The following is a 14,990-nucleotide window of genomic DNA, read 5'->3' on the forward strand; positions in this document are numbered from 1 at the left end:
TGACTTGGGGCTCAATCCCAGGACCCTGAGATCATGACCTGATGGAAATCAAGTTAGCCACTTAATCAACTGAGCCAACCAGGTGCCCCAAAAATGCAGTTTATATTGCGGAAATCAGAGAACTCCTGAGTAGGGAAAATTTAAAGCTAGCCAGTCATATAAATGGTCATCATGTGAAAGTAGTACAATTCGAGAGACCACCATCATGTTGATATCTATCTGTAACGCTTCTATAATTCTAGATTAAAAACATGTATGCATGGGGAAATGGCCATTCACATAACATACGTGCATGCCTTAATTGTGAATCATCAATTAAGATACTGATAATTTTTAAAATATTTCATTTGAGAGAGATGGAGATGGCATGAGAGAGCACAAGCAGAAAGGAGGGGGAGAAGCAGACTCCCCGCTGAGCACGGAGCCCGAGGCTGGACTCAGTACCAGGACCCTGGGATCATGACCCAAGCTGAAGGCAGATGCTTAATCAATTGAGCCACCCAGGTGCCCCTAAGATATTGACTATGTATCTGAGTAAGAATATGTATGAAAGCAATTGTGTACCAATGTGGGATAGTGAGAATCATCCACATTGTGTGCAAGCAAAAAGAACTGTATTACATGGAGCACTGGGTGTGGTACATTAACAATGAATCTTAGCACTGAAAATATAAATTTAAATTTAAAAAAAAAAGAACTGTATAATCTGTAGAAAATTTAAAAACAGCAATAAAACCAACAAAAATCTGGCCTGTTTGAATTATCACCATGCTCTGACAATTTTTAAACAACATCAATGATAAAATACACCTGTTCAGAAAAATATTTTGTCTAAGGTCCAAATAATTGATGAAGTTACCATCGAGTTTTATTAATACTGTAAGCTTCACATGAGCACATACTCATTACTAAGCCCTGTACTGTTACCTTTAAGTAAACTCAGAGAATTCCCAATTATATTAATGGCATCTAACACACAGATTCAGCTACAGGAATTCCTTAGAAGAATAAGTTCAAAATGGTTTAGAATCATTGAAGCTTGCTTTGGGTACAGTTCATGTCTCAATTATCTGGCACAAGATCTTTGTTTAAACTATAGTTTCAAAGTAAATAATGACAGTGTAGTAAATGTCTCTACCTTTAAACAGGGCTCAGTATGCCTTCTTTATTGGTTTCCTATTGTTGTTGTAACAAATTACCACAAATTCAGTGGCCTAAAACTTCAAAATGACTGCAATTTTCCCTTCTGTAAGTGCCAAAATTAGTCTGTGCCCTTTCCCTGCCTCCAAAAGATGTCATGGAGATAAATAATGGTACCACATTCTGAATAAATCACAGATGTTTACATACTATGTCAAGCCTGGCATAACATCTCCCAAATAATTTAGAGCAAAGACTCAAATCCCAAACTTCCGGGCCTCTAACCATAATGCTACCACCTACTAAGAGGATTTCCTTTCTTCTAGTTTCCAACAGCACGTTCCTTACTTCCTTTTGAGCCTTCGCCTACAGCATCCTTAAAGTCCATATTACTACTGACAGCCTGTTTAAGGCAATTTAGGCTTTCCCTATCATGGTCCTCAAAATTCTTCTAGTCTTCACCTACCGCCTGATTCTAAAACCACTCCCACATTTTAGGTACTTGATACAGCAGCACTCCACTTCCATTACCAGAGTCTGTAGCCATTTTCTACTGCTCCATAACAAATTACCATGTAATTAGTAGCTTAACACAATACCCATTACCATCTCAGAGTCCTATGGGTCAAGAGTCCAGATATAGCTTAACTTGGTCCTCTGCTTGGGGTCTCAAAGGACCAAAATCATGGTATCAGCCAGGCCTGTAAGCTCATCCAAGACTTTAAGTCCTCTTCCAAACTTGCTGGTTATTGGTAGAATTTAGTTCCTTCCAACTAGAGTGAAATCCCCATTTTTTGCTGGCTCTCAGCCTGCGAGCATTCTCAGCTCTCAGCGGCTACCCTGAGGTCCTTGCCACATGGCCCCCTTGAGTAACACAGCTTTTTGTTTTTTTAAGGCCAACAGGTGAACATCTGCTGCTGCTTTTCCCACTTAGGGATTCACCCGATTAGGCCATACCCACCCAGGATATTCTCCATTTTTATTAACTCAAAATTAAAAGGTTATAACTTAAATGAACAAACAGAATCCCCTCATATTCACAAGGCCTGCCCACACCAACAGGAGGGAATAGGGAATTATACAGAGCATGTATGCCAAGGGTGGAAATCTTGAGGCCACCTTGAGAATTCTGCCCACTCTCCCCATTGACCTTGGATATGGTCTTGGATTCCTAGCTTTACAATGCTGCTGAAGTGTTCTTGTTCTTATTCCTCTCCCTTTGCTCAGTTTGTATTTCCTAGTTCTTGGACAGAGATGCCTCTCACTTTAAAGTAATCTTTCAATGATTCATTTCTTATTCTCCATAAAATCAGAGAGAAGTAATTAAGCAAGTTTTCTTGCTGGTGAGCAATCTGGAAAAGGCTACCACAGGCAGAATTGTATGCAGCCAGTAATCTTTATTCTTCCCTAGTCCCTCAGGCAATGTGTATGGACACATGTTCATGGATATTTAAGAATGTATGGGGGCACCTGGGTGGCTCAGTGGTTAAGCCTCTGCCTTCGGCTCAGGTCATGGTCTCAGGGTCCTGGAATTGAGCCCCGCATTGGGCTCTCTGGTCAGTGGGGAGCCTGCTTCCCCCTCTCTCTCTGCCTGCCTCTCTGCCTATTTGCGGTCTCTCTCTGTCAAATAAGTAAATAAAATCTTTAAAAAAGAATCTATGAACTACACAAAGTCAATACAGCAAAGGACGTTCTTGATTTTTAAGTCTGTCTAGTACAAAGTATTTAACACTCTCCTACTCATTTAAAGGGATATTTTCTATAAAATGAGAAGTCTAACAAATGTTTTAAATATTTTTAAGAGTTGGCTAAAAAGCATCCATAGAGAAACCTATTTGCTTTGTGTATAACTGCTGCTGCTAGCTATAGGTATCTCTAGTTCAGCTCTTGCCTAGAAAATAATTCATCAATTAAGTTTAACTTTTATTTTTCTTCTATGTCCACCAGGGGAAAAAGCCTCATTTCTCCCGCTTCTCTGCTCTGCTAAATCCGTTCTCAAATGATCATGCTGTGGTTAGAGTTTTAAGAGAATTTACTGTATGCACTATAAACATTGTGGCTTCCTCTAACTAGTTTTAGCAATCAAGGTCAGTAGGTCTAATGGGACATGCACAAACCTTTATATATATATAAAGATAATGGAAACATACACTCCTAAAAGTCACGAGAGGAGAAGAAACCCATCCATCCACATAAAATCAACTGGTCTATTATTGGAGTCTGACAAAATATCATTTAAAAATGTTCATTTTATGTTACTCTGTAAATGTATGCTCTTGTTCATAGTATTATAAAAGGGAAGTAACTCTATCAGGCTTTATATTTAATTATTAATTTCTGCTAGCTTTCAGGTAACAACTTGGGTACCAGAAGAGAAGCAGGTACTGAAGCAGGTCCAGTTTCCTGCTCTTCTAATGTGAACTGGGCTTCATTCACTGGTCTGACAGGTTCAGGCCCCAGCTCTTATCTCCATAGAATATTCATCAAATATTTGCCAGATATATCAAAGAAAATCAGAAAGCTATAGTGACTCAAATAGCAGGAATTAACCCTTACATAGGGACTTCTAATCCCCAAACCACATACAACATAACAGGTTTGAGGAAACTTTACTGCAGGAAACAATGATAAGCATTTAAAAATAGGCAAAAATCGGGACGCCTGGGTGGCGCGGTTGGTTGGACGACTGCCTTCGGCTCAGGGCGTGATCCTGGAGTCCCGGGATCGAGTCCCACATCAGGCTCCCAGCTCCATGGGGAGTCTGCTTCGCTCTCTGACCTTCTCCTCGCTCATGCTCTCTCTCACTGTCTCTCTCAAATAAATAAATAAAATCTTAAAAAAAAAAAATAAAAAAAAATAAAAATAGGCAAAAATCATTTTGTTAGACATGCCAAAAAGATTATATACTTGAAAAAAAATCTGTAGTGTCAAATAATTGGAAATATCTTTCTAAAAGTCAATTGTAGATCTAGTCATAAGAACCAAAAGAAATTTATTTGTAAAATTTCTTACTTGACCAGTGGTGAGAACCAAGAAACACTATACCAAGAAATGCTCAACTAACACCCTAATAGTCTCTAAGCTGGTTCAGACAAGAGAACAACAAAAGTAGCTCTTGATTATTAGGCTGGAAAGATGTACTTCTTTATGTCTTTGGATCGCACAAAGAGATACATTTAACCACATGGTCTGCGCAAGTAGCATCAAGTAGCATCGTAGTATCTGTAGACATAATTGGGTCATAGCTTCCAGGGTGCTATTCCTTGTCTACCTTACATAGCTGTTTCACCACTCTTGCTAATTTCTTTGTCGGCTCCTTTCTCTTTTTCTTCTCCTTTGTTGGTTTTTGTTTTTTCTCTTTCTCTGATGTCTCCTTTCTCTTCTGCCCGTCCACCGTCAGTTCCTTTCTCTCTTCCATGGTTGCCTTCTTTCTCTTCTTCTTTGTCATGAACACTGGTGTAAACTGCTTTGTTATAGCCTTCTCGGTTCCGAGCAATTTCAATTGCCAAAAATTGTATCCTGGGGGCTGAAATGTGAATAGAATTGATTATTGTCCTAGTCACAGTTACTTTTCTAAACCTACTGGAAGTCTATTAACAAAGCTGAACTAACAGTCAAAGCATTCCAGTACAGTCATAAACTTCAGAGATGTGGAATTCTAATCTTGTTAAATGAGGCTGAAAATACTTAACCATCTTACCTCATAGTTATTCAATGAAAAGTAACATGATCTTTAAATATGTAACAAATAAAATAATCCCCAAACTATTCATGTCACTAATTCATCAGTAAAACCAGATCCCTCAATTTCCTTATACAGAAACCACTCCAGAGGCAAGAATCTCACCAAAGATGGTGTTTTCCTCAGTGTAGCCCTGGGAACAATCCAGTCGCAACAAAGTACCATAATTGAAGTCTTCTACAATCCCGTCAAACTTCAAGCAAAATGGCCTCCACTTCTATAAAGGCAAAAAAGATGCCTTAGCTGACAAATGCAGGAGGCTGGTGAAGTCAGGCCAAGAGAAGGGACTCCACTTCCTCAGTAAGCGAAGTAGCCATAGTGAAAGAGACTAGGACTGAGCTGATTTCTACTTTCAATAGCACTAAGTTTCTATGCTATCTATTGTCCTTAGACTGGTATTTCTCAACACAAACAATATTTTAACTTGACAAAATATTTAAATCCTAGGCTACAGAATTAAAATTTGACTTCTTAAATATATTGTTTTGTTTTTAAGTTATTGGTTAACTCAGCCCAAAATAGTTATTCATCCCCACTGAAGCACAAATGAGACAAGGCAGCAGGAATGTGGCAAGGTCACAAAGTTAAATTTTAAGAAAGAAGTCCATTGCTAGAAGTACTTTGCCAAGATCAGTAACAGATTTAACAGTTAACAGTAACAATGTTAAAAGGTCACATATATCACAAACCAAGGACCTACTCTCAGGGAAGTATTTTCCCCACTGTAAGAGTTTTACACACTGCAAAAGTATGATAATCAGATAAGCAATGGGAAACCTAAGTTTTCCTAGTATCCATGGCTCATGATAATGAGAACTTAAATCCGGAGAATTCAGACACCTCTCTATATCGTATTTGCCAATTCTCCATTCAAGACTTTTTTTTTGCCAATTTGCCAACTCTCCATCCAAGCTAAACTACTAACATAACATAAGTAAATTTGCTCCTTCTCCCCTGAAAGGCCTGGGTAGGAAGGGATAAATTATCCAAGTCAAAAAAAAAAAAAAAAGGAAAAAATACATCCAATGTACATAAAAAACTCAAATACCAGAAAAATATTTATTTCACTTCATAACTTACTTATTAGTTGATTATAACTACATAAAAGCCCTGGTTCTTTACATATTTCCTTAAAACATACTGAAAAAAGGTTGATGTATAAAAATGTTTTCACAATCAGTAATTGTTAGTGAGATGCTATGCAATATTTGAGAGAACTCTTACCTCTTTAGCTGATTCTGATTTGAGCTCTTCTGGATCCAACACATCTATCCTGAGTTTCTCAAAATTTTCCCGAAACTCAGAATAGATTTGGTCATCCACTTTGGTGAGTTTCAGGAACTGTGGGTCAACTGATGAAATCAGCTGCCAGACACAAGACAACATAATAGAAGCTAGTCTCTAATTTACTCCACTTCTATCCCCCCTTCCCCAGAAAATATTTATGGTTCTAAGGGCAGAAGAGTTATTAGGAAGTACAGGCAGATGAGGTCCCAGATGAAATCATGACGTAGTTTTCAAAAGCCATAATATACTACAGTCCTTGCCACCAGTTCAAACCCTTTTGGGACTAGTACTGCCTGGCTATTGCCCTCTGTGAATTGTCCATTCAGTCATCAAACATTTACTAATTGCCTACTACAGAATCATTTTGCTAGTTAGCAGAACACTGGGCAAAGAAGTACAACTCCTCATTGTCAAAACAAAATTCACTTTCACTCCTCATTCTCTGTGGGTAAAATCTTACAGTAATAAAAAGTATCTCCAAAATACATATGTTTTGTGTTTTAACTTGCTGTGAATAGTCATTAGCAGAGAACCAAACACTACAATTCCATGTTTAATTCTGCTTAATAATGAAAACAGACAACTCACCTTGTAGTAGACTTCAGCATGCTGCATTGCTTTCATGGCCCAAGCCATCTCAATATCAGGCTGCAAAGGAGTGAAGAATGTCAGGTCAGAATCTCCCAATTCTGCTACTAGAGAACAAATTAAAGATGTCTGTGGATGTCTAGGTAATGTAATAACACTACTGCCAAAGAATAAAAATTGGACTAATAGGTTTGGAAAACAGAAAACTTTTGTCCTTAATGAAGAAAACTACCCACCAAAAGAAGCTGCCTATACAATCTAATCAACAGCATAAGCCACTGGTTCTTTTTCCATCAGCTAGTGAAGTGTGAGAGACTACAGAAAGCAGTAAATAGAGTGCCTTCTCAGGACTCAATTAAACCATTATAAAACTGATACAATATACTCACATGTATCACTGAGGCGTTGGGAGAACAAAGTAAGATAAATGAAGTGAAATACCCTTCACTTTTAATAGTCTAACATGTTATAATCTGTTTATAAGATAGCCAATTCCTCCCCCCCAAAAAGATAGCCAATTCCCCATCCATAACACTTAAAATTGAATCAGTATTGTGAAGCAGGCTAGATTATTAAATAAGCCTTCCCAAATACCTATCACCTCTTCCATTAAAATCTCCCACTCTAGCCAGATGGATCTATTTCACTGACCCCAGCAAAGCCATTTGCATTTTCACCTCCATGCCTTACTCCATGTCCTGTGTCCATCTATACTTGGAGGATTACAGTTAGAGATTCACTTTCTCAGTGAAGTCTTCCTATACTGCTGTCTCAGTTCTTAGGGGTTTCTCCTTCGGCTAAACTCCTTTGGATCTTACACTCTAACCTAACATACATCAATCACATTTTTATTTGACTGTTAATACTATTCTCATGTCCCTGTGTCTTGTATCTCAAAAATATCATATGCTTTCTTCTTAAGAATCTAAACAAGACATATCATAATTCAGTGCCACTTTACTGAATAATGAAATCATTCAGTAACCTTTAAAAAATAGCAGTTTCTGACTCTCACCGCCGCCCCCCCCAATATTTTGATTTAATTGGTATAGATTGTGACCTGGACAACTGAAAATATAAAAGCTTCTCAGGTGGTTGGTTCTATTGCAGCAAAGTTAGGGAATTACTTCCACCGGCATCTGTCCTGGGTTTGTGGACCAAAAAGGTTAAAATGAATGAGAAACCTCCGTTTCCGTCGGGCATGGAGAGGGTTCACAGAAGACATCAGGAGGTTACAGTTTCGTGGCAGGCCCTGCAGACATACCAAGCTAACTGTTTAAGTGGGAGCTGGGGGTGAGTCATACTCACATCGTTGCCATAAGACTCGGCTGGAAGAGAAAGAGCATGTGCCACAGACGCCAGTTCCCCGGAAACCTGAGAAGGGAACAAGAAGGGGGAGAGATGGTGTTCAAAGCTCGACCCCGCTCGGCTTCCCCACCCACACGACCCCAGAGCAGCGTCTCACCGGCTCAGCAGTTCCACTGGTCGTCTCCATGTTGCACCCCACAAAGCAAGCGCCTGTTTCCCGGAAATGACTATTTGCAAACTCGGCCGGCAGCTGGTTGGAAAGGGAGGGCCGAATAAGAGAGGCTTTCTTTCCGGGTGCGCCTGCGCGCAACCTCCATAGTTGTCCCTGGCCCCTCCTCATTCACACTGCGCTCGCGCAAAGGTGTTGCGCTGCTGCACAATATGGGATGCTTCCGATGTTACAGATAGTTTAATGCTCCTTAATATCGGTGGTGATCTTCCGAAAAGCTTTAGTTTAAAACCTTTCGCGTGCGCACTGCGCTGAGTGCCCAGCAGAGATTCGGATTCACTCTACATTTCTGCAAACAGGCTCATATACCAATACATACACACACACCAATACTCCAAATAAGGAGTAAATCACAAACAAGCTTGGTGCTAGACAATGAAGTAGAGGGATGAAGAATTTAATCCCCATTTTGGAAGAAATACATACAGTGAGATAGCATATAAAGTAGTCATCTCGAAATAGCATCATGCACTATGGGAACACAAATAGGGGTTACAAAAACGGAGTCAGGAAGGACAACCAGAAAAGCAGGCAACAAAGGCAGGGAACGACAATCCAGGGAGAGGAGAGTGCATGTACAAAGGCACTGGAGAACTAAACACCAAGGGACCTTGAAGCAAATCCCCCCGCCCCCAAAAAGCAGTATGTGTATAGTCATTTACGATTTTTTAAAAAGATTTATTTATACAGACAGAGATCACAAGTAGGCAGAGAGGCAGGCAGAGAGAGAGGAGGAAGCAGGCTCCCTGCAAAGCAGAGAGCCCTATGGTGGGCTGGATCACAGGACCCTGGGATCAGGACCCAAGCCAAAGGCAGAGACTTTAACCCACTGAGCAACCCAGGCGCCCCTAGTCATTTACGATTTTGATGGAAAAGTCGAACTATCTATACTGAATATTAGAAATTTGACACTTTAACCTAAAAGCAATGGGAAGCTGATAGGGAGCTTCAAGTAGACAGCTGCCTGATTAAGCTTAAGTCTTAAGAAGATCATTAAAATACAACATACAAGATAGATTTCAGGAAGGCAATTTTGGAAGCAGAGAGACCAAATTGAAGGCACTGAAATGAATAGTAATTAAAAACTAAGCCGAGGATACAGCAGTCGAGATGACTTTGCGAATTAAGAGGGGAAGAAGAATCCATAGAACTTTATGACTAATTGGATACGGGAAATAAAGAAGAAACACGATTCCAGTATGAGTCCCAAATTTCAGAATAAGGTTTGGGAATGCAAGCATTGAGCCAAAAACAAAACCCCTCAAAACAAGAGGAGGGATGATGAGTTGAATTTGAAGAGTTGAGTTTGAAGAGCCTGTGGGACATACAGATGGAGTGGACTAGTAAGAGGGACCTCTGATGAGAGATGTAAATCTGATAGCTATGTCTTTAGGTTGGATTGAGCTGTTCAAAGGAAACTGAGGAACTACGAAGACACGAAGATCAACATGCCAAAGAAAGAACGATTTATGAAGAAGAAAAAAGGTAGGGAAAAAGAGTGAAACGGGGTGGGGGGGGAGGTGAATCGTGTCCAATATCCTGGGTTGAGTACACAAAGCCCACAATATCGAGAGGTCATGGACAACCTTAGCAAGAGCAGTTTTAGTGGAATGGTGAGGGCAGGAGTCTGGTGGCAGTGGGCTGAGAAGAGAGTGGAAGTTAAAGAAGAGATGGCAATGACCATAGAGGACTCTTCCAAAGAGTTGAAGCTGGATAGGGACACGAGGTCCAGGGACTTTTAAAAAATTGTGGTGAGATACATGTAACAGAAAAATGTACCCTCTCGACCATTTCTAAGCATACAGTTCAATAGTGTTACGTTTATCCAGACTGCTGTGTGACAGAATTAGTTCGCCTCACAGAACAGAAAAACTACACCCATTAAACAACTTCCCATTTCCCCCTCCCCTCAACCCCTGGCAACGACCACCTTTCTGTTTCTATGAATTTGGCTATTTTAGATACCCCCATACAAGTGCGATCATATAGTATTTGTCTTTCTGCGACTGGCTTATTTCACTTAGTATAATGTTCTCAAGGTTCATCCATGTTACTGCCAGGTGAGAGTTTTTCCTTTATTTTTAGGGCTGAATAATATTCATATATATATACCACATTGTGTTTATTTGTTTATCCATTCACCCACTGATGAGTATTTGGGATGCTTGCACCTTTTGGCTATCATGAGTAATGTTGCTATGAACATGGGTGTGAAAATATCACTTCGACACCCCGTTTTCAGTTCTTTGGGATTTACACCAAGAAGTAAGATTCTATTTTTAATTTTCTGAGGAAACTCAGGGACTTTTAAAATTATTATTTTAGGTTGAGAGAGACTTAAATGTGCTGGCTGGTGAATTGGCCTTATAGAGAAGACTGTCCTGGACGGTGAGCTGGCTGTATCTCCAGAGAAACCGAATGGAGACAGTCAGCAGAAAGAGGAAATGGAGGTGTTCCTTCCAGAAGCTTTCTGTTTTCTCTGTGAAACACAAGAAGGCAGCTGAGAGCAAGAAGGAATGTGCTCAAGTCTTGTTTTGAGAAGAATGTCTTAGAAGTCCCGCGGAGCAGCTCAGAGGAAAGGAAGAACTGATCTAAAGGAGGTGGAGGGACGTTTTCAGGGAACAGCTAAAAGGAGAGGACATGAATCTGCAAGGATAGCAGTCTGTATGTAACCCAGAGGTTTGAAGGTAAGACAGGTCATCCACAGGGATGCTGGACATTAGTGAATGTGGAGGCCTGACCAGGAGGTCAATAGACAACAGTAAAATGGAAGGGTAGGCTCATGATGATGGCCAAATCCGTACATAACAACTGAATAGGAATAGGGTCTTAAGAAACACAACCGGCCTTTAACCTGAGAAAGCACTTGGGTAATTCGCTTTATCGAATGCTTTGGGCACATTAATTGCCTTTAAATTAAAAAAAAAAACCCACCTCATAATTATGTACACCATGCACATGGTGTGTTAGAATTATTTGACTTTTTTTTTTTTTTAAATCAGGGAACTTCTCGTTGCTCAAATATTCACAGCCTTAGACACTCTCACGGACCAGGAATTGGGGTCCTCACAAGATTGGAAGATCTGTACCCGCAAACGGCTGGAGATGAAACTGTCATCGAGAGCCTTTCCCATTGCCAGGCCAGGCAGAGCTATCAAAATAAGCGTTTGTCCTTTGCACTCGCACCTATTGTTTCAGATGGACTCAAGGCAGCTGGCTATTAAAATAAGGGGATGAGGAGTGGGCCAGGAACAAAAGACAGTACCTAAAAGGAGAGAGTTGGTGGACTTTAAGAGCTATATTGCAGAAAGACCTTTTGGTGTAGGGTAAGAAAAATGGAGATGGCAGTTCAACTGGGATGATTCTTTCTCCTTCTGGAAGGGCACCACTGAGTTGACCTTCAGCTGCCTTCTAAGACACGCCACGGGTAGAGCCAAAGGCATCACCAGTCCTGACGAAGGTGCCGAGGTATCGGCAATGCCAGGAATAACAGGGGTGTGGAGAAAATGAAAGCTGTAAGTGCCGGAGCTAGAGTGCCATAGAGTAGAAGAAGGAAAAGGAAATTTTCCTTTTCCTGACATGTAAGGAAAAGCACCTTCCATTTTCAAATATGTTTGTCATTGGCAAGGCAGTTGGGTGAGTGCTTCTACTTGCAGGTGGTAAAGCCATGTAGATACTCCTTGAAAATATGGACCACATGGACTTGATGGCTGTCAGACTAGATGGGAAGACAAACTTGAAGGACCTTGCAACTGGTCATTAAAAGTTGGGAGGAAAAATAGGAGTATGGTCAGAAACCATGTGAGTTAGTCAACCATAGAACTATAAAATCTGGGTAGTGAAAGTGTTTTTCTGTGATAGGTGTGGTTCACAATACCCACAGGGGTGGATTCATCTTATAGTAAGTGCGTTTCATGCCAAGACAGAATTTTAGAGATGACATCTTGAGTGACTGTGTTCACGGGGTGTGGTCTGTGGTCAGGAGGGAGTGCAACAATGACCCCGGGCTGCTGTCCCAGATTGGAACTTGTCCCAGAAACTTCACTGCAACACAGCCTCAAAATACAGAAAGCAACAATTGAAAGAATTACAAACAGAGATGGACAAATCCAGTAAAATAGTGGACTATTTTAACATGTTGCTTGGCAATTGACGGCCCAAACAGCCAACACCTTAATAAGAATTTAGTAGAAGTTTTGAACACGGGAACAAACTTGACTTAATGGAGAACTTCTGAACCCTGAAGCCAGCAATTTATAACACACATTACTGTCAAGCATCTATGCAACATGTATAATTAATGTATTGTTGGGGGTGCCCCGGTGGTGGCTCAGTCCATTCAGCATCCAACTTTGGCTCAGGTCATGATTTCAGGGTCCTAAGAGGGAGACCCACACCTGGCTCGGCACTCAGCAGGGAGGCTGTTTTTCTCTCTCCCTCTCCTTCTGCCCCTCCCCCTGCTCATGCTCTCCCTCCCCCCCCCTTCTCTAACAAATAAAGTCTTAAATAGATACAGTAACGAGACAAAGTGCACCTCAAATAGATACATAAATACATGAAAGGAACAAAGAGTCCAATCCATGCAGGCAGGCTAGAAGCCATAAATGGTATGAGGTAGGGTGTCCTGGGGCAATGAGGTCACTGGGATAGGAAACAGGAATCAAGTAGCTAAATAGGCAGATTGTATCCAGGGGTGTGGTTCTCACAGACTATTTGGCTATTGGACTAAAGACAGGAAAGGCAAATTTGATTGGCCTCGAAATTTATGACTAAAAGTTGAGAGGGAAAAAAACAAAACAAAACCGGGGCTGTGGTCAGAAATCATGTGAGAGAGTGTTCCCTGAAAACAGAAAACCTGATTTACACAATGTAGCAAGGGCCAGGTGAAAGAGATGGTTGGCGCCATCTTGCCGGGGCTGTTGCCTGTGAGTGTGGTGATTGTATTCCAGGACTGTTTGGTGGTCAGGAGGAAGCATGCCGGCCCCTTAAGATGCCATCCTGGCCATCTGACACAGCTGTTCCAGGAGGTGACACAGGCCACTGCGTCCCTTTTGACATAGGGACTCACAAATCCCTGAAAATCTCGCTCTGTCCTGGGTTGCAGTGGCCAGGAAGGGTTGACATCGTGCCACTGACACCACCACTGCCTCTCCCTTACTGAAATGAAGGTACGGCCGTTCACTAATCTCCGTAAGTCCCTCTCAGCTTTGTGTCCTGTCCACAGTCTCACCTCCCTCTCTCCTACCCCCTTGCCATCAAAAGTAGCTCTAGGGTTTCCAGGGGTGCTGTGTAATGAGATAGTGCCTGCCACCAGGCTGGCCATGGACTCCAGTACTGCCCTTGTGTTGCTGAGGAACAGATTTGCTTCTCAGGAAGGAAAACTCAAGAAACACCCCTGGATATCCATAATAATCAATTAGTGATAACCTTGGACCTTGAATCAAGTCTTAATTCCTCCATCTACTGTTTCTGTACAGGGTCTCTCTCCCTCTCCCTCCCTCCCTCTTTTTCTTTTTCGAATATTAAATGAAGAGGCATACTCAACTTGTAGAGTTATTCTGAGACGAATGATGGAGTGGGAAACCTAATTTAGAAAAGCTACTCAGTTTATGAAAACTATGCTTTTATTTCCTAGTAATCAGTAGCGGCATAAAGAAAGGAGGAGCTGCTCCCTGCTGCCCCCTGCAGCCCAACGTCAAGTCCGAAGGCCTGCATGATTCCGGAACACTAGACCAGGGACCAAGAGACAATTCAGGCTCCTTGTCCAGAAAAACAAAACAAAACAACACCACCGCAACAAAAAGTGACCAACTGAAAGTGAAACCGACACATCAACAGACGTTTGATCATCCTACCCTAAAGAAACTCTGGCTAATTTGAGTGAGTTCTGAGTCTGTTTTGCAGTAGGTGACCAAGCAGGGATGAGACTAGCTAAGACTGGAGCTAACGGAGAAGAATTCTTGCAGCTGCGTGGAGGGGACCAAGAGTGAACGAGAGTAACCTCTGTGACAACACACCCCGAGATCTCTCCCCGTTCATCATGCTTCTGCCACCATTTTCTGAATGTGTGTCCCATGAAGAGGCATGACTCTCGAATGCACATGCTCAGAAAGGAGGACACCTCCCTTTGTCCCTGTGTGCAATCAGGATATTCCATTCAACCTTACATACGCCTTGGCACCCTGACCTGCTATACAACGAACCCCAGCCGTTTGGGAAGGTGGATTTGAGAAATGTTTTCCTGTCTCCTTGCTTGACGCCCTGCAATAAAATCCATTTTGCCCTCCTCAAAGCTGGTGTCAGTGCTTGGCTTGCTTGGCCTCTGGGGAAGGACCCCTGTCTGATAACAAAGGCGGCATTGTCTGGTAAATGAGTGGAACCTGAAGAATGCTGGGTGGGTCCTGTCAACAGAATTCACAGATAAAATCGGCTAGCTATAGGGCAACTGGAGGCCAAAGTTGGCCCTTCAAACGTGTGCATGGTAAGGAAGAACGGAGGTCTGGAGTAGCAACACTCCTCCTGGGTAGGTTTTGGGGACTCAGAACTTCTAATACTTCAAGAGACAGGCAAGACAGTACAGTGAATCCCAGTAGACAGTGTCCATTCCTAAAAGGAAGAATTTCACTTCTCACTTCTAATGTCCCTGGCGTTCCAGGGGATTGTGTTACACACAGTATGGACAGGCAGACCCTCCCC

At 41.7% G+C, this 14,990-nt stretch overlaps 1 protein-coding gene and 1 long non-coding RNA gene across 3 annotated transcripts; one reads left to right on the forward strand and one right to left on the reverse strand.

Moving 5' to 3' along the window:
* Nucleotides 1-4,115: 4,115 nt before the first annotated feature.
* On the reverse strand, nucleotides 4,116-8,352 carry PBDC1 (polysaccharide biosynthesis domain containing 1). Of its 2 annotated transcripts, XM_044234375.1 has the most exons (6): nucleotides 8,223-8,340; nucleotides 8,066-8,131; nucleotides 6,758-6,817; nucleotides 6,107-6,247; nucleotides 4,988-5,099; nucleotides 4,116-4,666 (listed from the first exon to the last, which is right to left on the reverse strand). In XM_044234375.1, the coding sequence occupies exons 1-6, from the start codon at nucleotides 8,250-8,252 to the stop codon at nucleotides 4,413-4,415; spliced, it is 663 nt and encodes a 220-aa protein (XP_044090310.1). In that variant the 5' UTR covers nucleotides 8,253-8,340; the 3' UTR covers nucleotides 4,116-4,412. The 2 variants fall into 2 exon arrangements, with proteins under 2 accessions (XP_044090310.1, XP_044090311.1); XM_044234376.1 differs by lacking the exon at nucleotides 4,988-5,099 and having other exon boundaries at nucleotides 8,223-8,352.
* Nucleotides 8,353-13,230: 4,878 nt separating this feature from the next.
* Nucleotides 13,231-14,586, forward strand: LOC122897138. Its single transcript, XR_006382473.1, has 2 exons — nucleotides 13,231-13,462; nucleotides 13,930-14,586. It is a non-coding gene; the product is annotated as an uncharacterized LOC122897138 (long non-coding RNA).
* Nucleotides 14,587-14,990: the final 404 nt, after the last annotated feature.

Source organism: Neovison vison, chromosome X, assembly GCF_020171115.1.
Source record: "Neovison vison isolate M4711 chromosome X, ASM_NN_V1, whole genome shotgun sequence".
Classification (NCBI taxonomy): Eukaryota; Metazoa; Chordata; class Mammalia; order Carnivora; family Mustelidae; genus Neogale; species Neogale vison.